Raw genomic sequence first — 22,879 nt, forward strand, 5'->3', positions numbered from 1 at the left:
TCACAATTATTCCAAAATATTTTTTTTACTGAGTGTTATGGAAATATAGAGGGCAAGAGAAATGTATTTTTCAAAAAGCAGGCAATCTAAGGTGTCACTTATGATTTTCCATTTCACAGAAACTGACTGATCTTGCCTTCAGTTATTTGGAAATAAGACATTACACATCTTGTCCAGTCTTCTTAGATCATGAAGACTTCCACAGCGACTTTCATCTCTTCTTTTCAGTTGTACAAGAAGTAAAAAAAGTAACAGCCGTCTCAATCTTTTTTTCTACTGATTATACATTGCATTCTGATGGGTAGTTTCTAAATCAGTAAGTGACTGTAATAAAAATCAAATTTTTATCCTTATCAAAAACCTCTCCCATCTTGTTTTTGTGTTTGACACTTAAAAGAGAAAACAACAAATATTCAACTTCATATAATATTATACAACAGTAGATAATGACATACTAAACATAAGTAAAAAAATATTGGTCTAAAAAAAGCTGTTAGTCTTAATCTATGGCAATTCTGTCAAATCTATATTGGTATAGTTACATTTTTACAAGATTAACTTCATACATACACAAGTAAACATACCATCAGGCCATAAATCTCAGAGGAGCTTCGTACTTTTGGGAGTATTTCCATAGGAATGTCAAAGAACCTGAACACAATACAAAATAATATATATGGTCAGTGCTAAATCAGAAAGCATTTCGCTTTTGTTTTCTTAAATAAGTTTAAGCTATAAAGAAAAAAAACACTATAAAAGGAACTTTTGATTTCTATGGTTTAATCCATCACTGTGTTCTTCCACTTTTTACAGTACATGACACTGAATTATGGAGTAAAGCATTTGAGTATTTTGAAGACATATCCAACTCTTCTACGTGGGAAGTCATTCCTCTTCCAACAATATCTTTATAATAATTGTTGCTAATAAATTTAAACTTAAAATAGAGACACTGTCATTGTAATTGTCTTACAAATTTGGTTAAGGAATAAAGAAAGTATTAACTATCACCGTTTCCATGAACCAGTCTTCCAGCTAGAGAACAAATCTGCTACTTTTAATTAATCTAGACAGCTGTAATTTGGACATCTGGAGAGCAATGAATCTTAATTACCAATGGTAACAGTAAATAGAACAGTAATTGCTGATCGAAGTCTAGGTAAAAGATTCTTGCTATTAAATGCTTTCTTCACACATAATGTATAGAATCCATTTAAATAACAGTATTACTGAAAAACTGAGCTTACTGGCAGAGCTCAGGATCCCATTCCAAGGAATGAATGTTGAACAACATTGTTCTACTGGCATTGGTTACGTCTGTACAGTGAACGCCTCCATTCTTTCCACCTGTCAAACTCTGAACAAAAAAAGTATTACTTGCCAAGAAAAGATACAGGTTTACTTCAACAAATTACAAAAAAATTTTCTAAATTCACAAAGTTTTGAGCTTGGGAGTGAGAACTCTGACATTTCTACAACTAAAGAGGAAGACCTGTTAATAGTGGGAAAAAGGCATGAAACAGAAAATAAAGGTACAACATGGATTCTTTTATTGCGAAGGTGGCTAAGACACCTTTCTAAAGCCCAAGATTTTTCCAAAGCATGAGCAAAATTTTACAGCAACCTATTAATGGTAAACTACACATAAGCATAAAAAAAATACAGTGATACAGGGTCAATGAAAGTTCATCTTGTAAGGAATTTTAATGGAATTTCTTTAGTTCCTTGTACTCTCATCACTGTGTGATCAGGAGGCATCATGTGTCACACAGTACTTTGCACAGAAATTTGCAGGATATGGCCATTCATTTTAAAAAGAGTGATAATAAACTCACAAATACATACCCATATAAGCCATGAATCGATAGTGCCAAACATAGCTCTTCCATCATCAACTGCTTGCTTAATCTCCTCCACATTATCCAAAAGCCACCGAAGTTTCACTGCACTAAAATAAGTGCTAAGTGGAAGACCAGTCCTAAACTGTAAAATAAATTTTTAAAAAAGTAATTAAACACTATTAAAGTATCTTTTCCATGAATACTGTAGTTACATATAAAAATGGTCATAGTAAGTAAAAAAACGCAGACACAAAACTCAGAGAAATTACACAATCTTATTTAAATAAGTACTAAGCACACAATACACAAGTCTGAAAATACCAAAACCAAACGACCAGTGCATTAATGGACAAAGATCAAAGCTGATGTAACTGCAGTTCAATGACCATTTATGTGGAAATAGCTGTTTGCAGAAGTCCTGTCTTATCTAGGTTATCTCTGTAGGACTAGACAGCAAGGGTCAACAACGAAAATGAGCAGCATGACACAGGAAAGATGGAATTTGTATTCCACTAGAACTGAAAAATCAAGTAAGTTTATATGCTTTTTGACATCCATTTCCTGTCTATAAGAAAATATATATAATATATAAAATATATAATATTTATCCAGTCAATCAAGGAAAATAAAAATCAAAGAATTACGACACCTTTTTGCAAGCATTTACTTTCCAAATTGTTATATATACCCATATTAAAAAAAGAAGTAATTTGCTCTTTATAAACTATCTTTCCAATTCTCAGAATGCTTACAATTAATTTCAATATTAAGATGAGAATAGGCATAAGATGAGAAAGGGTAAAAAAATTCACATCAATGAATTATTTTCCAAGTAGTTTTTTTTCTACTTGCTCTTGATTTTTGTGTGTGATCTTTACCTCTCATTGGATAGGTAGCACATGATTAAGTCTCACTAGCAATTACTTGTTTAACTTCTCCAGTGAGGTAAGTAAGGAGTGTTAACCACTTATTTTGAGGAAAATAAACATTTTGCAGCCTCAGATTGGTGTGTAGTATTAAGGAAATTTTTTATTATTTGACAAGGTAAGAAGGGACTAGAAGCTACAACTGACTTACTTTGTTTTGGGGAATTTTAAGCACGCATCTCCAGAACATTAAAGTTCAGATACTATTTAAATGCTTTGCAAAATCTCTTACCTTAAAAAAGGCTTTATTTTTCCCTGGAATTCTTTTAAGAAGCCGTTCAACTGTTGACTGGGTTCTAAGGTCAAGCCACACTAAAACCACAAATAATTAAGTGATCAACTAATTTAATACACAAAAAGTAACATGTAGAAGCTGCTTCTACAAAACTAGAACTCTTGTCAGTAAATTCCTGTCTTTATTTTTAGCTTTTCATGTAGCTGAAAGAATATTGTATTGCCTTTGTATTTTAAATGCACTGTTGTAAAAATTAAAAATGGTTAGATAAACTGATTTAGAAGAACAAATGGTATGAAAAATCAAACAGGATTTTCCACATAACAGGATATATACTTTTCTCGATCACAGCATAAGCAAAATACTACTTTGTTTACAGTGGATGACTGTCATTAAACTAAGAGGTTAAAACAAATAGCAGGTTGATTATTTACTATTCCTATGAAAACTTTGAACTGAAGTGCTATGTCAGAGTTATCAAGGTACAAGCAGGCTTAAGATAAAGCTGTTAACATATATTTGAATATAGAAGAGTCCTGATTTTTCAGTGATACTAAGCTAAACTAAATCTGGGACTTGACATGACTTAAAAGAGTAAATCTATGCAATTACCATTTCTCAGCTGACATGATCTGAAAAACTAAGTTAGGTTAAAAATTAAGATCCAAAACAATATTTAAACCTACTGGAAATACTTTTCCTTTAAAGTTAAATCAAAAGCATCCTGAAAATTTAGTAGGCTTTTTAATTTAGGAGGAAGTGATTGGGCTGCAAGTAAAAGCTTCATTACATGTCAGGGATGTACAAAACCCCTCAGGAACTTTTTTTTTTTATTAAAAGCCATTAAGTGATTTATTAAGCAATAATTTTAACAGAGTAGGTTTTTCTTAGTTGCACTGGTATATATAAACACAGAGCTTATGACACAGGTATCAAAAAATCAAGGAAGTGAAGAGGCAAGGCCACAATGAGATCTGCACAGAAAACTAGGAAAGCATTTTTCTACAACATGCTCATTTTATGATTTTACATATTCAGAAAGCATAGTAGTTACCAATAGCATTATAAAGAGGTTCTCCAGTTGTCTTGTCCCAAACCACTGTTGTTTCTCTCTGATTGCTGACTCCAATGGCTTCAGGACAAAATAGAAAGAAGTATCCTTTTCAGAAGGTTTGTTTTCCCCTTTTGGGGAGTGAGGGAGGGAAAGGAAAGGTGGAAAGGAGGGAGGAACAGGTAAGGAGAAGAGGAAAGTAAATGGGAAATAAAAAGATTCCAACTTTTTCATGTTACAATTTAGAAATGCTACTTCTAAAAGCTCATCATTCAACATTTGCTGCTTAACTTAGGTGCTCTAAATTTTTTTTTTGCTACAAATTGAGACAACACAAGCACTGACAGGGAAACTAGCTTTTCCCAATAAATCCCAATTTAAATTTCAGAATCTCTTAATTCATACTTGTCTCTGTGATTTTGCAAGATTAGATTAAGTCTACTTTGTAGATTCTGCATTGCTAATCTACACAAAAGATTTGCTTTCACATTGCTTCAACCAAACTGCTCTCAATGCCAATTTAGCTTTTCTCTGAGGTCAGCACATGCTGCCACCTTTCTATTTATTGACTTAAAAACTAGAGAATTTGACTTGCTCAACCATGAGTATGTTAAAGCCCTCAGTTACCCTTAAATAAGGAATACCTCTTATGTTAGTGATGTCTATGTTCAGTTGTTGCAGTTTCTCACAGGTCCTCTCCACACATTCATGGACAGACTTTAGTATTTCCTTTGGATCTTGTTCCACCCACCTTTAACAAAAAGTAAACACCAGTTAATAAAAAGACAAAAAATTACATTTAGGGGGAAAAATAGAAATTATAGTCTGAAAAAACAGCTAAGCATTTTGACACAAACATTAACTACAAAGTATGTTTTACATATCTGGAAATTGTGCAATGAACTTCAAACCCTTTTAAAAGAGTAAGTTGTATTTTCACAACAAAACCATCTGCAGAAAACAAAGAATTTTGCTTTGTTTTATTGTATACAGAGGGCTTTGGCAGCAAATGGCAGGTCAGTTAAGAACAAACAAAAAAAAACCACCTCAGAGAACAAACTAATCAATTTCTATGGACTAAACTGAAGACTATGATTAAACATGTAAAAATGACCAGCTTTACCACTTTAAAAAAGACTTTAAGTGTCATTTAAACTTTAAAGTTTAAATTTTAAATGTGTTAATGAGTGGTCAGAGCAAAATTCTAAGTATTTTTAGTTTACTTAAATCAGAGCACATGCCAGACACCCAATGTGAGTTTTTTAAGCCACTTTTCCGACTACAGTCTTTTATAGCAGATACTATGTTCTTAATGATTATTAATCAACTTCACTTTTGATCATTCATAGATAAATATACATAAGCTTTACCAATATGTACACAAATAAAAAACCACCAAAAATTCATACCCTTCTTTAGGGAATTTCTGCTGTATCTCAACTTGATGGTGACTCAAGAGCTCTGCTGTTTTTGCATTAAAAACCTGCAAATAAATTACATGACAGGATTTCCTATGAACACAGAAGTTTAAACAACAATAAATGAACATTTATTCTTTTGAATAAATACAGTGCTGTGATAATTGATAGTAATTGTCTATTATAAAACCAAATATGCATATAACCTGGGTTCAGATAGACGATTTTTGTAATTAAGGTAAGCAAAGAATATTTTAGTAAGCTTTGCTGTCCATTATAACTGCTGTTTTTTCTTGATGGATTGGGAAAGAACCATATTTTTTTCTTGTAGAGGTTGTGGAAATTAAACTGATGATGTATTTTAGAACACACCTCCCAGTAAAACACCCACTGCTAGTTATAATAATATTTCTTTAGTTTCTGCACTGATACTCCAATGCCAGAACTATGCCTTTTCTTGGGTTAGCTCACATTTAGGAAGAGTGATTTTAAGAGACAGGCAATCACATGTAGATTCAAAATGACAAAAGGGACCAAACTGAAGAAAGAAAAAGCACCTAGGCAGAATCCAGTTTATTTCAAAACAAACTACAAATACAGAGCTTGTGAACTATCTGACAATAAAAGAATGTCAGTGCAGCAACACAATACATTAGAAAAGAAGAAAATGCAGAAGCGACTTAGATTTGAATACATTGCAATAAAAAACAGCAGAGAATCCTGAGGACTATACTAATGGCTGTTCTTAAGGCATCACAAGTTAGAGGCTCTGTCTTGCAGTAAAAGCTCAGCTAGAATACACAACAGTCTTAATTAACCATCAGTGGCCTGTTTCCAAAAGTAATCTACTGTGGCCAAGCTAAGATGACACCCAATAAAACATCCAACTTCACTGTACCATGAGTAAACCAGCATAACTGACTGGGCAATGATGAAGTTCCTGTGAGAACAGCTCTTGCTCACTAGCATCATGCAGAATCTTTTGAAGAACACTCAGGGACCTAGAAAGTAAAATCTAACAGCAGCTTCAGGTGAACTGCAAAACATGCCAGTGGCACACCATCCTGTCTTTTTTATGGCAAGCAGAGGAGGGTTGGCTTTAGAAACCACTCGCGCTAAGGTACAAAACTCAGTTATACCCATCCACTCTGTGGGATATAACTGAAGTTTTTCTAGACTTCCTTGGTAATGCTCTCCTCTCATTCCACAAATTCTAAGACTTTCTCTTAAAGCTTTTAATCCATAAACTCTTGATTTCATTTAGATAGTACAGTTTACTCTGAAACTATTAGAACAATTCTGACAAAGTGCACATGAAAGTTCCAATTCTCCAGTTTCTTTGAAACTTTGAAGTGTTATCTTTAGAGTGAAACTTTGATGACTAGAAACATTCTATATATATATTAGAATCATAGAATAATTCAGGCTGAAAGGGACCTTGAGAGATCTCTAGTACAACCTCCTGCTCAAAGCAGGGTCAGCTGTGAGATTAGACCAGGTTGCTCAAGGATTTTTTCTAGGCAGGTATTGAAAACCTCCAAGGATGGAAAGACTACAACCTCTCTGGAAAATACTAAAAACTTACTTTTTCCCCTCCACTGCCAAAAAGACAAGTTTTTAAAAGGTACTAGTTTGTCCTTTTCTGTTGTCAGTTGGAAAGATTAGATAGAAAAAGCACCACTATTCTTTTTACCATATTTACTTGTACAAATTTAATCTACACCTCAGGCTTGACACGAAGATATCCTAACAAAAGGGTAAGCTCTGTCAGTACTTAGGTGTTTGGAAGGAATTAGTATAATGGGATACAGGTCTTAAAACACTGTGCAACATAGTTAGTAGGAGAGATAAGGTTTTGCATGTATGCAGAAAAATTTTTTACTTGAAACTGCTTCTCTGCCTAAAGCATAGTAACATTTACTAAGTTTTTATAATAAAGATAGCAAAAGACTTTTTATTGAACCTGTATGTATCTGCTCTACTAGCAATGTCAAATATCGTTTGGTAATCATTCACCACTAATCATTCAGTATTCCTTGAAACAGAAGGCAGTACATAAAGATTCCTACTGTTAGCAGGAAATAAATACAGATTCAATTAGACAAGGTCATTCATTGAACCTGGAGTGTGTGGCCTGCTCTAAAATAAAAATAAATATATGTATTTACATATATAAATATAAAAATAGAATAAAATAAAAAAACCCGGTGAAGCTCTAGCACAGCAAAGTGTTTTGCTTCCTTCTAAGCAAGCTGCTCAAACAGCAATAAATTATCAACTGAAGCAATAACACTATAAATGCATAATTTTTTTCATGCCCATCGAGAAGAACTAGGTAAACATGCTTTCCTAATCCATCAGGAACAAAACTGCAAGCTTCTGACATCCTCAACAAAAGCATCAGACATTCCCTGTACCTCAAAGCAAGGGATTAAAACCTTTCACTGGGAACAATACCATGTTCTACACTGATAAACAGAATTCTGATACACAAAAGAATGCCAAACATAAATGAGTCATTACAATTAAACCTAGAAGACGATAAACAAAGTAGGGAATAAATAGAATGCAACCTGCCCTCCTTCCCTGCCCAACTCCCCGTCCCCTGCCTGCCCCCCTTCTAAAAAAAAAACAAACAACCGACAACAAACCAACCATAGCCCTGATGCCAAAAAAAAAAACCCCTGAACAATTGTTTCTCTCTGACAGTGGTAAGAGAGAGAAAGAGGTGACAATGAGTAATTCAGGTAAGGTCAATACATTCCTGTTGAAACAAGTTTGAGGTGTATTTCTGTCAGTGCTTTCTTTCCTTTCATATCCATTAAGAATTGGTTCCAGTTTATGGTACTGATCTCTCACTTTTTGTAGGGGGGATGGAAGTCAAAGTCAGTTTTGCCCTCATTTTATGAGCAGTACTCACAAAATAATTGCCTAGGTTATTCGGACATGCAGAGCTATCCGCAAAGACTGAAAACCACCAGATATGTACTGAATTCTTGGGTGACAGAGTAAAGAAAATAAATAAAAAACACCCTCCTTCCACTCCCAACAAATTATCATACAAAGAATTAGAGCTTGAGCATTGAATCTCAAGAGTGAAGGAGAGAAGAAAGACCTACTTAGCTATGCTGTCTGTAAGCAAGCACACAAGCACTGGGCTGATCACTGAATTTGAGCTCTTTATAGGGTCTCTAGTGTAACACATGACATCATATGAAGGGGTGCAAACAGTTGCATGGTATTACACCAAGTCTTTATCACCTTAGTGGAAAAGAATTCAGATCAATCAGCTGTAACAATTTTCAAAGAATGAAAAGAATTAAGACAAACAGAAACATGAGGCTCAGGGAAGTGATGCAAGAAGCTGCACAGCTGAAATTACAATAATGAAGACAGATTTTAGAAGTAACTTTCCATGCTTTGCCAGGTAACTGCCTGCAGAAATGCTACTTCTGTTAGTTTATGCTATACTTTCATGAGCTCCTGTGAAGCTAGAAATGTTACAGCTTTGCAGGCAAGCAAGCTCAGAGCTGGAGTTCTGAAAATGCACTGAAATCAACCCAGCTGGGGGAAGGATGACAGACAAACGTAACTCCACCTTTAGCATTTAACTGGAATTATCAGGCAATCAGAATTTGTGTACGTACGTACAGTTTAACAAGTCTCCTAGAAATTATCTTGCTTGGAAGGCTCCTAATGAACACACCTCCCTCCCCCCCTCAAGGAGGCGCTTATGATTATGGGAATAAAAAGTAAAATTGCAATACATTTTAAGTGATAAAAACCAAGACTTAGGGAAAAACTGAAGTATTTGAAATATTTTCAACCCTTCTTGTTAACTATACAATCAAGTTTTGCTTTTTCCCAAAAGGTCATGTTACCTCAGTGGAAGAGTGAAATAGATTCCCCACTGAAGGGTAAGCTCAATGGGTACACCAAGTTTTTCCTTATCTAAAACCAGGTTTTGTTTCCTGAAAAGAATGCTTACAGTGTGATATAGCTTTATTGGGATGCTTCTTCGGGAAATGAAGGAAGAAACACTCCACTCCGGTGGAAAAAAAATTGTCTGTGGCTGACTGACAAACCTAGGACCTGAAGTTCTGTACATACACTGTATGTGTACTTTCGATTCTTGCTGTTCCTGGATAGAATGCCAGAAAGACTTCACCCCGCAAATAGCTTTCAAGAGATCAGGCAGTGGCTCAGCCAGCCATTAGCTTCTGATCCCAAGACTTTTAGCAAAAGAAGTTACAGTTGATTTTTATGATAGGATTCTTGAAAAAAATAAAATCAAACACAAGAGAAGCACGTATTTGATGAAAATATTTGGCCAAATATCTAGACCAGAATTTATTCACGTGGGTACACTTGTTTAGCCTACTCAATTTATTTTCCTGCTTGATATCTTACAGAAAATGAGCCTTAGGCAATTGGACTGGTACTGAAAGCACTGCACTCTCCCTGGTAACTCTGAATCTGTTACCCAGGTTCAACCTAACTTTACAGGAAAGCTGAGATCTCAAGAATAATTACAGCTTATTTTGCAAAAGCAAGTAGCTTAGCAAAGATCCAAATTAAGGTTCCCAGAGGGTAAAACCACAGCACAAGCTAAAACTGTATGTGTATTGTGTGTGAGAGGCAAGGATAAATAAGGAGTGACAGTAATAGAAATGTACCTACATTCTGGTGCTTCTTTATCATCTATCTGTGTTCGTACAGTCTCATTCATGTAAGCAAGAGAATCTCTCAAAACTTGTGTCTATATACAGCATAATTATTTCTAAAAGGAATCTCTGGAGGTTGTCTAGACCAACTCACTGCTCAGGTAAGCTTAAATTTAAAGTTAGACCAGTTTGGTCAAGGCCTTTTCTCATCCAGGTGTTGAGTATCTGCAAGGATGGAAATTCCACAGGCTTTCTGCATCCCTGATCCGGAGCCCCTCATAAGTCAAATTTTTTTTCTTTACATCTGTTTGAAACTTCACTTGCTGCAACTTCTGTTCACTGCATGTTGCCTTTTTCTGTGCATGTCTGAGAAAAGGTTGGCTCTGTATTCTCTACAGACTGTGGTTAGACAGCTGAAGACACTGCCTTAGACTCCCCTATGAAGAAACAACCCCTGATCTCCCAAGTTCTCCTCGTGTGCCTTGTGCTACAGCACAGTGATCATGTTAGTGACCGTTTGTTGGACAAACCCCAGTTCTTCCGATTCTCTCTTCCTCTGGGGAGGCCAAAACCAGCCACAGCGTTCCAGATGCTGCCTCTTACGTGCCATGCAGATGGCAATAATCACTTTTGTTGATCTGCAGTCTGTACTTTTCTTCATGTGGTTAATCTTCACCACAAGGACGTGCTGCTCACTTATATTAAACTTGCTGTCCAGCAGGCATCTGGGTCCTTTTTCAACAAGCTGCTTCTTAGCATTCTGTCCCAAGCGCCAAACCTTGTTGAACTTCATGAAGCTTCTGCCAGGCCCCTTCTCCAACTGGAATTCCAGTCAACTGCTTCTTCTGGTCTATAGTCACCTGTAAACTTCAAAGGGCATTCCAACCCATCCCCCAGGTGGCTGATGAAAATACTATAGTATATCAGCCCTTTTACAAGTGGAACACCACTTGTAAATTGGCCACCTGCAACTGTAAATTTAGACTGAACTGTCGACACCACGCTTTGGCTGCAAAGGAGAAGCCAGTTTTTCACCCAGACATCTTTAACCCAGTCAAAATTTTAAGTCTTCGATCTTAAAAAACTAGGTAACGGTTGCACTGTACTACTGAACAGACATGTGCAAAGTAACCAACACTTTGATTCTGACTGGTGACTTGGTGAAGATTAAAATTGTTGGAAGCCCTAAAGAAAAAAAATGTAGAGAGATCAATGAGAAAGGTATGCAAAACAACTAAGACAGTAAAAGACGGAGAGATAGTAAGACAGGGAAACAACTCAGGCAAAAAGAACACCACATCACATTTTGGCTTAAAATAATTCAAAGCAAAAATCTCCCTTCTAACTGTAGCAATCTCTTTCCAGCACAGAATTCTCCAGATATATGTGCTATTATCTGTGTAACTGATGCAACTTGTAGTAGATTCCTACACACTTTGCCCTTTTCCTCCCCCCACCCCATGTTCTGATTCAGTTCAGTGATGTATCTTTTTTTCTCAAATCCACATAACTTTATTATCATACTAGTTTGATCAACTGCCAAGTGTTGGCCAGCACTGTATTTTGAAATTAATTAAGAGAAAATGAGATGGATACAAGAAGAACTGAAGAATGACAGACATAATATACTTTTTAAAAAAAAATAAGGAAAGAATTATGGCCTCTTATTTATTTGTGTAAGCACCTGAATCCTCAGAGGAAACATATCTCATGTAGACAGAAAAAAACCCTGACTGTATACAAGCCATTGATGAATGCATCTGGTATAAGAAATTCCTTGTCAGAAGAACTTGTAAAAATACCTGTAAAAAGAGCTTGAATATAAATTTAAATCCTTCAGTGTCTCTTTTAGTTCTACTAGTCTTATCCTTTTAGGCTAAGAAAAAAGGTAACTTGGTATACACATAAAGCAGACAGAATTAATCTTCAGGTGTTACAGGGAACTTCTCCAAATGCTTTTCTGAAATGGACTCCTGACTGGCATTCAAGATAGTCTGGTGGTGTCATTTGTCAGTTTGAAGTTTCTCTCCACCCCCAGATCTGGGTTTTGTCATTTGACAATCCCATGAAGGTCGTGATATTGAGTAATAATGGTAACACATGTCAAGAAGATATTCTAGTCTCCTGCTTCATGAAAGAACATTCCACATGGGGGATGCATTAAAAAAAAAAGGAAAGCAAAGGAAAAGGGAAAAGAAAAAAAGGAGAAAGAAAAAAGGAAAAAGGAGAAAGAAAAAAGGGAAAAAGGGAAAAAAGAAAAAAGGAAAAAAGGGAAAAGAAAAACGGGAAAAGAAAAAAGGGAAAAAAGAAAAAAGGGAAAAAAGAAAAACGGGAAAAAAGAAAAAAAAAAGCCAAAACATTTCTCTTCCCAGTTCAACACTGTATATTTGACATTTTTTGTATTTAGTCATTATTCCTCTTCCATGATGGAAAGCGTCACTGGGATCTAAACCAAATTACCATGACTTACTGACTAGGCGACTGGACATTTGGAGAGATTTGCAAGCAGGAAGTTTACATAGTAAGTTTCATATATAATAACAACACTAGTTACTGTCTGCTGCATAATATGGAAATAACTAGATCCTTAAACTAAAAGGCTTATATATATGATTAACATAGTCATTGCCCCATCCTTAAACAATCTTCCTCTAGCATTTAAACAAGCCCATCTTTAGTCCTGTCACCTGAAGTTGTGTGCAAGTGCACGGGATGCACTGACAATTTGGGATGTGGCCTCCAGAACTGCAGCAGTCCTTCCAACAGGCCCAAGTAGGTTTTAGAGGGAAACACAGCAGTCATTGCATTGTCTGAACACTAACTAACCACAGCCGCTGAATTCACAGGGATCTGTCCCTCCCGTGCCTGAGCACTGCGCACACTTGATTCGGTTCAGGGCGAGATATCCGACAGATTTAAAACACACCTGCCCGAAGGAGCAGGATTTTGCAGCCCCCTCAAGCAGCAGCTGCCCTCCGGCTTGCTCTGGGGCCGGACGGGCACTGCCGGTCCTGCCGCCGGGCCCGCTCCCCTTCGTTCTGCGCGGGCCGGGCAGCGCTGCTCGCCCCCCAGCGCGGCGGGAAGGCGACGGGGGTCTGATCGCTGGGGGGACACCGCCGGCCGGCGGCCTCGCCACCCCAGTACCCACCAGCACCCGCCTCTCCGGGCGGCGCGGCAGCCCCGGCCCGCCGCGGGGCTGAGGGATGCCGGCCCAAGGCAGCAGCCGGGGCAGCGGTAGCACGGCCCTGCGCGGCCCGCCCCCCTGCCCTTCCCCAAGGGCACAGCAGAGGCCAGAGGGACCCCGCGAGGATGCAGGAGAGGGAAGGAGCGGGCGCAGCGGCTCCCTCAGGCCGCGGGGCCGCCGCCCGTCCCTGCGCGCCGCAGCGCCAGAGGCCACCCCAAGCCCCACGATGTGCTCACCAGGAAGCGAGTGGAGCTGGTGCCCTGATCGATGGAGCCCACCAGCGGCCCCAGCACCATTCGGTCCGACGCGGCCATGAGCCCCGCTTAGCCGCCCGCCGGGTCCCCTCAGCGATCCCGCAGCGATCCCTCAGCGAGCGGCTAACGGCCGCGCTGACACTGCCCCGGCCGCTCGCGGCCAGCGGCGCGTGGCTGCCGGGTGAAGCCGGCGGGGGGGCGGGGCAGGCGGGGCAGGCGGGGCGGGGGGCGCTGCCGCGCGCATTGTCAGCCCGCAGCCAACCAGCGCTCGGGGCGCGGCGGGGCGGAGGGGAGGGGGCGGGGCTGGGAGGCGCAGGAAGTGGGCCAGCGGCGGGGGCGCGGCGGGGGGGGGTCACGTGGTGGGTAGTGCACAGCACTCCCCCGCCCCGCCCCGCCCCGCCCCGGCCCCCGCCCCCGCCCCCGCCCGCCCGAGAGCTGCTGGCATGAGGGAAGCTGTAGTCCTGAGGGGGGGCGCGGGAAACTTGAGGTGTTTCCCGGGGAAGGTCCGTGTCGCTTTGGGGCGAGGGTCTTCGGAGGGCTGTGCGGGACACCGGAGGGAGTCTGCTGGACGAGATCCCGGGGCACCAGTCTGGGGTCATCTGTGTCCTGCGGCGGCGTTCCCCGGAGCGAAACCTGTTTCGCTTGTAATCGAGGAGAGCGGAAAGAAACCCCTCGAGGGCCCGGCCGGCTTTCCCGGTGCGGCCGGCGGCGAGGCGGGATCCAGCCGCGGAGGGTGCGCGCTCGGAAGGCGCCAAGCCGAGATGTCCTCTGGAGACTTTTTTGTTCAGAGCGAATATTGGCGATAAGGCGTTCAAAACTGAGTCACTATAGCTATGATATTGGCTGAAAAATGTTAGCGGCCCCAAAAGAGGCTTGTTGCAGCTCTCAACGCTTTACCCCGTGTCAAGCAGAAATACTCATTAAATTTAAAATTGGGATTTTCCTTACAGTGTCCTGGTAACTAGTGCTTCAAGAAAAACTGCTGGTGTTGCAAGACCAACGATAGAATTGCAAAAGCTAATAATGCTGACTGAAGCACATGAGAAGTTACCCAGTGACACACATTGCCAGCAAGTCAACCCCCACAGACGCCACTAAATACATTTGTCTTTGTTGTAACTCCCCATTAGCGGTAGTTGTCCAAACTCATGGTATTTTGTCAGCATTGCTTCCTGATAAGCAAAATATGATTACTGCCGCTTGGTAATGACTTGCCTGACATCTTGCACAGCACTTCTGACATACTTTTTTTGGTTAGTACTTCAGCTAGCATGTAGGAGCCTTGGTTGGGATGTGAACAGCACTATCTGCTACTGTGTCACAGATAGCAAGTGATGGAGTTGCAGCCCATAATTACAAAATCTGAAATTAAACAAATACAGTTTAGTAAAAAGATCCATATTTTGAAAATATGTGTGAGAGTAATGAAACACTGGAACCACTTACACATATTATGAAGGATTCTCTATTATTCTAAAATTTTAGAACTAAGTGTGCTATTTTTTCTTAGAACTTAAACTGTACTACAGAGATCCATTTTCTCAGGGATGTCCTGCAACCCAGAGAAGGATCCACAGCAGGTCATACTAGAAGGTCACAACAATCTCTCCTGGCTTTGCCAGAGACCACCCCCCTCTACTTCCTTCAGTTGTCAGGGCATATGCTGCAGGCAGCTTCTACTCCAAAGCCATGGGCAACAACCCCAGTTGGCTTGAAAAGCTTATGTAAGACTACAGCATCTCCATGTAGATTCAAGGAATTAATCTTATGGGATCTTAGTTAAGTCTGAATTCATTAGTATAATTGCTAGGAAAAGTGTGGGGCTTGTGTTATTTCTTTTGTTTCTTTTTAAAACTGCCATATGGTGTTTTGAATGTATTTTAACTCAAGATAAAACATGACTATTTTCAGCAAATGTTGAGGTCTCTCACAATCTAAAAAGGGAGGAAGGAATATCGTGACTGATATTTAGGTAAAACATGAAATGTTGCTGCACCTATGTGAAATTTATAAATATCACTGAGTTACAGAAATTTTCTAGGACTGGGAGATCTATCATTTTCTTGGGTATTCTTTAGCAGTGCCTGTGTATTTTCATAGGCTGGGAACAGGAGGGGTGGCAATGACAACCTATGCCGTTCTTTAATGTGCAACAGATAGGCAAGCACAACAGACAGAAGGGGGAAGAATTTTATCTGAAGTAGAAAATACAGAATCAGGGAGAATACCTCATTCTTCCTAGCTCATTCAGCGTACTCTCTCTTCTTTTACATTTCTATCCAGTGTTTGAAGTGAACATTTTTTTTTTCCTGTGGTATTTATTATGCAATACATGAGTGTTACTATTTGCAGAGTTATTAGTACAGATAGTGGGCACCGTCCCAAGGAAGCTGCCGGCAGGGGAAGGAAGGGTGGAGCTGTGGCCGTGCCCTTACAGTAAGATGGTGTGAGCCTGCACTTTGCTGAGATAGTTTTAAAGGTATTAGCTTCCTTTAAAGGAAGGAGCATGGATATCTGTGTGGACTAATTTCTTCTGCTTCTGACTCAGACCTCACTGAGGCATGTCTGCACTATGCAGCTTATGGTGTTAGGTATTCCATTCCCCTACTGAAGAACATATTTAAGGGGGTGGTGGGGTGGTGGGGTGGTGTGTATAAAAATCAAGCTCACATGTAGCAAGTGCTGGTTGGGAGCCTTGTATATATTATTCATGATAGAGGAAAAGTTTTTGGAAGTTAGATATACTTACTATAACAATCTCAAGCCCGGCAGATATAATGGAGACTTACATTGATAGCGGAGAACTTATTTACCAAAAAGTTGAATTTGCTTCCCCAAAATATTACCGTTATGAAGATGGCACTTGTTTTCAAATACCTGTGCAATTTGGATTCCTGGAAATGGTGTTCTGGTTTCATATGGAGCTTTTGACCCCTTGTTTTGCAGACTGAACTCAAATGAAAGTTTTTTTCCACCTCCGAATATAGCCCCACTGTTTTTTTCAATTATATTTTAAAGTAGTGAACACATTTGAAACACATTCAATTATGCTCATAAATATTTGCAATGCATTTTTCAATGCCAACATAATTTGGTTCATAAAACCTGTTTTCAATAGTAAGTAAACCCAGTTGTTTACTCCTGGGTTGTTTTTTTTCGGTTTTGGTTTGGTTTGGGTTTTTTTTCCCAGCAGAATGGAGGGATGTTCCTAATCGCATTCTCCTGTTTCTGGCTGATTCTTTTTTATTGACCTCAAGTTAAGGACAAAATGTGACTGTGTCAGGCTACTCCAAGCATGTGATACAGTGTGAACTAAAAAGTAAATGCCAGAGGTCCACATGTCTTTCCCTTCTGCCTCTTAGTGACAGAAGGCTCAGCAGTTGAATCCTGCTCTTCCTTACTGATGTCTGATCTTTGTGTTTCTCCAGGAAGAGCTGAAGTTAAATATTTTGAGCTAGCGTGGAATGGGTGTAGGTATAAAGTGTACAGTGTGCCAGGATAACGAGTCACACTGTCACCTATACCCTTTTGCCTACTGGGAAGATGAGTGGTATGTGTGAGAGCGCATATGCCTGCGCACGTGGATAAAATCAGTCTCTCTCACTGGCTCAGGGAGCAAACACAAACAGATCATGACCTTGGCTGCCAATGCCCTTACATGTATGTAGATTGTCTGCAGCACTCGTACGCAGGGAACCTTTCCATAGATCCAGATGAAGGAGGTTAGAACAAGCAATTCTATGTTCTGTCTCCTAGGTTTGTTTTGGAAAGTGTCCACATGCAGTACTCTGTCACCATTTGGCAAGAACAATTTTATTGTGAAGCTATGACTGTGGTGATGCAATAAATGTCTAGCAGGATGTGTTTTACTTCTGACCTGATATTAGACAATAGTCTTCCCTGAATGACATTTTATATTTAGATTCACTCTCACACTGTTCAAACCCTGAGCAATCATTCAGTTGCTGTCTTTCTCGTAGACAAAAATAAAACTTAGGTGAAATAATTGACATTTTAAAGACAACTAATACTAAGTACTTTGAAAAGCAGTTATTAAGTCAATAAATCTTTACACGCACAGTATTATTCAAATAAAAATGGGGAAATTGGGGAAAAAAACCCAATAATTTTATATAGACAAAAGTAAGCATTCTCAGGAATTGAATAATTTAGAGAGATATAAATATTTGTCAGTGGCATAGTAGATACTCTGTGCTTCAAAATCCTTAACTCTTGAAATACTTGTTCTTCTAGCTTCCATACAAAAATATGGCAACTTACTGCAAAATTTACTCCTGAAGGAAAATGTACACCACACTGAAGAAAGGCATTAAATCTGAGTTAGTTTTCAACTGGTTTCATAGTAGCTGTATTATGCTAGCTTTTTTTTTAAAAAAAAACCCCTTATTTTATCAAATAAGTTAGTCTTGTTCGTGCTCCATAAAAAAAATGATAGGGCAAATTCTCATAGGCTCATTCTGTCTTTTACATTAGCTTACAAGTTAAAAGAGGCAAGGCAAATACTGCTCATACGGGACATCTTTTCACATGCATCTTTTTTTGAACTGGAGAGTGGATATTTCAAAAAAGTTTAAGTGAAATTTCTATGTATGATAGTAGGATTAGAAAAAAGCTGAATTGCTCTAAATACTGATATTTGACACTTTTATCTCTAAATCTTAGCTCAGGGTTGAAAATCTAGTGATACACAGTCCAGGCTCTGGTTTCCATATGTGGTGAATATACTAAAAACAGAAACAGCAGTGGAATTGTATGAGAGCCTTGAGACTGTCATTACATTGGATTTAAACAAATTGTATTAATCCTGCCCTAACCTGAGCTCTTACATCATGCAGAAGAATGAAAGCAAAGCAGAAAAAAATACTTTTAAGTGAGATGTTCCATATATCCACAGAGACTACAGGAAGATGGTGTTTGTTAAAACATACCATCAAATTTATGTTCATTTTGAAGAGATATATTTAATTACATTAAGGAGAATACACATGCAGTATACTTAAAAAAATATATCCCATACTTCTGGTTTTCTGTTTGAGTTTGGTTATTGCATGCTGAATTGCTGTGCAATATCCTCAGAAAGATCACTGAGAATTTAGAACTGATTAATATATAGTGGTCTGGTTGTTTACTCTAAGTAATTAGATGGCCCCAGGATCCATAAATTTCTTTGTCTATGAATTTCAAATGCTTTTGATGTATTACCTCTATAAAACCTCTTGTGGAGGTGTAAAGCTTCTTGCATTTTTTTACAGACATGTGGAAGGGCTCAGAGCAGCTGAATTACTGGCCAGTGGTCACGCAGCAAGTCCTTAGCAGAGCAGAGGTTAATGACAGCTTTCTCTCAGGTCCAAAGGTGCTGCATTCCTTAGCCACTGCCTTTCTCAGGAATCAGTAACTGCATTCCTATTGACTTTACAGACAACAGGACTGAATGATCTAATAATAACCAGCAGAGGCAGGATTACACAGGGTAAGTTGATCTAGCCACACACAGTCCTAAAAGATGATGTTTTTACCACTACCATCCTGATCGCGGCTGTGGACAGTTTCTGAATATTGTGCAATGAGTCTGGTTTTTGTTGGATTCTTTCTTCGAGTTGTCTGAGCTCATTAATATGGCAGAAAACATACCCAGACAAAATAAAAGCAGATTGTTTTCTGCCAAGAAGCTGAATTGACTCACTTACGTAATGAGTGCCAGAGCTGGTGCAGAAGAGCTTTCCACTACTAGGAGCATGGGAAAGGTTAAGAATAAGTAGGAGATGATGTGGAGGGGACTAGGAACAGCATGAAATATTCAGCAACTGCAACCTCTTATGTTGCCTCAGCTGCTCACAGACCTTCAGCCTCCATATCCTCAAATGTTAGCTGTCTGTTGGGAAATTCTGGAGATATTAATGGCTATGCTACTGTCATGAAAACTAAGTATACTGTCTGTTTTTTAGAAAAACTTTAATACATCGCTGTTTTCAATTTTACATCACAAAACTGGTGTATCTCTCATAAAACTGATGGGAAAGCTCAGCTATATAGGGGTCTTCTGGCGAGTCTTTATGCTCTGGACATACCCTAAGGCAAAATTAGGTTAGTCACCAGAGGCTGGAGTTCTTGGGGACTGGGAGATAATGTACAAAGAGTGCCTGAGAGCACCATGTTTGTTCAGCCATAAGAAGAGAAGGCCTAGGGGATATCTTACTACTTCCTATAGCTACCTAGTTGGAGGGCGTAGAGCAGATTAATCCTGTCTTTTCTCAGAAGTACATGATGACAGGACAGAAGGGAAGAGAAAACAGTTGGTACATGTATAATTCTGAATGTAAGTTCTTGACTTGATGTCAGAAGTAGCCCTGCCCCATAGGCTTTCCTTTCTGAAGGGACCACTATCAGTATTTTCCTAAAAGGCTGAACTGAGAGTTGTAAAGTTTCAAGTGTGATTCCCAAGGATTCCTGGAGACTGTGTCCTACAGAAAGCCTAAAAGATTTTCTTCTTTTTTTATTATTTTCTTTATTTTTTTTGTATTCTTTTTCTTTCATCAGTACTGCTGATGTGTCAGGAGCTGTAAACGGTTCTGGGGGATGAATCAAGCCAAGTACTTGGACCTTCTTTTCTTTTTTTACTTCTTCAAGGCCTTGCCGTTAGTGATGAAGGGCTTTGAAGCCTAGCCTAGAAACTCCTGAATTGGCAACTGGATATTAGGAAAACAGAGTTCCTTAGACATCTTCAGTCAACAGTCAAGGGCTGGGAGAAGTTGTGGAAGGAGATGTCAGATGAGTAGGTCTTAGTTTGACCAGTGCTTCCGGGGAGCAGGGTACGAAAGGATGCCAAGGTCTGACAGTGATGTGATGGCATGCACCAGCAGGAGCTCTCTGTTTTGGAGTGTTCTAGGGGCAGAGGAACAGAGACAGACACATACAATGCACAAGTTTCTTCCTGAGTCAGAAAACTCGTTTGCTATGCAAGCTGGTGAATGCAGCTCACTGGGGACACCAAAATGAGCACCAACCTTTTTGAACTTCATAAAAGATACCTTGCTGTGTTTGAATTGAGAATTGAACTGGACTTGAAATGAATTTGGAAGATATTGCATGTATTTCATGTATTTCTGGGATTGTCAAAGCAGAACCCCAAAGCTACACTTACAGGGGAAAAACAACAAGCCAGCTCTAGGAAGAAAAGAAACTCTCAGCTGGAATGAACTAAAATAAACTACAAGAAAAATACAGAATAATCTAACCAAGCTATCACTGAAGCTGTTAATGAAGCTTCCCAAGAGAAAAGTGCTCTTCAATAGCAGAGAATAACTGAGATTTGAGGCAAAAAATGTAGAGTATCCAGAGGAGTGTGTGAGAAAGTTGAAACATATCTAGTAGATATCATTAGGGCAAAAAGCCTGGTCACCCAAAGAGAAAGCAGATATGTGGATTCATCTTCAAAGACTGATTCTGACATTTTGATAATTTATAGCATGCTTTCTGAACATCTGCTGAGACTACTACATATCTTAGGCATTACTTTGGACAGCTAATCTAAAGAATGTGCTTTCCTGATGCAACGGTGAAGAGCATGACACACAAAAAGACGAAAATAATTTATCTGAAACTGCGACCAGTCCTGCTGTTCTTGCTTCTCTCCTGGAAGCAAGACTGCTCACCACACAGTCCTGACCCAGCACAGGAACCAGCTGCCGCAGTCCAGGAAACCCAGGGTAATGCTAGTGTTATTACCTGCTTCTGTCAGAGCCAGCTGGATTACAGCCAGACCTGAAGGGCAGGATGCTAGACCAGAGACAAAAGGGGTGTCTTTCCCTGGAGTGACCATAAAGTGACATTTACATACTTAGCATTGCAGGCAACCAGAATAGTCAGATTTGCATACTGGATTCTGAAGCACAGATGCTTGTGCAACAGGAGGTATTGTTACAGGCTTATATATGCAATGTAAAGATGGCTCCACCTATGCTATCAGTTATGGATATTTCAACAGGTTATTATACAGTTCTGTATGTTGTCAAATTATGTGAATCTTATATACTAGCTAAATGGTTTTCCAACAGCAGGTTCCTATTTTTCTTCAATATACCTCAAAACATAGTTTCCTGCTCATTTTTCCCAAGGTAGGTTCCTGATAACTGCAGCACACTGTATTCATGCTATTCCTTCATATTCCATGGCCTTTGAAATTTCAGTCTACCCAGCAGTGGTTCACTAACAGAATGTATTTATATATTCATATTGAAGCTACTTGTTATTAACTTCTAATTCCAGCAATGCTCTTGGTCCATTAGCAGAACAGCTTACTCATAGGCATTTTGTTCTCTCCAGGTTACAACATTCTTCTGCAGGAGCAAGGCTCCTTAGGGGCAGAGTTGAGAGCTAGAGTGGAAACTGCTCCAGCTGCCTTGTTTGTGAGTCATTCTTGTGAGTACATTAACTTCTAGAAGCTGCATTGATTCTTCTATGCAATTTATTAACATTCTAATGACTACAAAAGAGTGATTTTTTGTATATACTCCTTATTGAGACTATTAGGACAAAAGATAATAGAGGCATAGATAAAATCATAAGGCTAGACATTCAGATGATGAACACCAGTGTAGCAAGTGGTAGAATTCATCTACTTATTGCAGATGTAGAAAAAAATACCTTTCTAATGACATTATAAGGTTCCTATTATGCTAAGATAAATTTATAGCTGACTGTTCATTCTGTATGGGATTATATTTTTGGTATAATAATACAAAGAAATGTAATTGCTAGCTTTAGGCTTATTTATACATTAATTTCTACTACTTTGTTTGAGACAGAGAGTCAGCCTGAGGTAACACTGCTTTCACATTTGATTTCACATACTAGAGATGTAGTTTATTCTTTCTGTTCCATGCAGAAATAGTTACCTGGCTGATGACTAAGATGCTGCGCAGTGAATGCACCACAGCTGAATGTTTCAAAAATACTTTAGGAAAATTCTTGCTCCCCCTGCAGTCAAAGGAAGCTTTTGCAGTGAATTTAAGGAGATGTGCATTGCTCCTGTGGATGCCTTAAAATGTGCTTGATGTTTGTGTGTGTTTGCTTGCTTTGCTTAAGAAAGGAACTAGATTAAAATTTCAACATCAAAATACATTTATTTCGTATATCTTTGCTTAATATCTTTGCTTTCTGTACTTTTGTAAACAGTGAGTAAGCAGAAAAAACTACTTCCATGTATATTTTGTACAAAGTTCTCAGACGATTAATGGTGGAGCATGTGTGTCTGCTAAAATAAACAAGGACAGAGCGTATTCAAAA

General features: G+C 39.1%; 1 protein-coding gene across 6 annotated transcripts in view; it reads right to left on the minus strand.

Moving 5' to 3' along the window:
• The window catches only part of GK (glycerol kinase), a 36,918-nt gene extending 23,010 nt beyond the window's left edge, over positions 1-13,908 (minus strand). For 2 of the 6 annotated variants that reach the window (XR_013926395.1, XM_080377626.1), the window contains exons 1-8: positions 13,556-13,908; positions 5,463-5,536; positions 4,698-4,804; positions 4,057-4,134; positions 3,000-3,079; positions 1,846-1,983; positions 1,248-1,357; positions 585-651 (exon numbers count right to left, since the gene is read on the minus strand). Coding sequence is in view for 5 of the 6 variants with exons in the window: in XM_080377626.1 (XP_080233752.1) it covers positions 585-651; positions 1,248-1,357; positions 1,846-1,983; positions 3,000-3,079; positions 4,057-4,134; positions 4,698-4,804; positions 5,463-5,536; positions 13,556-13,633 (732 nt within the window). In the remaining variant the exon portion in view is untranslated. The remainder of the gene's footprint in view (positions 1-584; positions 652-1,247; positions 1,358-1,845; positions 1,984-2,999; positions 3,080-4,056; positions 4,135-4,697; positions 4,805-5,462; positions 5,537-13,555) is intronic. The other 4 variants (XM_080377629.1, XM_080377628.1, XM_080377630.1 and 1 more) reach the window with 3 other exon arrangements.
• Between the last annotated feature and the right edge of the window lie 8,971 nt (positions 13,909-22,879).

Source organism: Falco punctatus (genome assembly GCF_963210335.1).
Source record: "Falco punctatus genome assembly, chromosome: 2".
Taxonomy (NCBI): Eukaryota; Metazoa; Chordata; class Aves; order Falconiformes; family Falconidae; genus Falco; species Falco punctatus.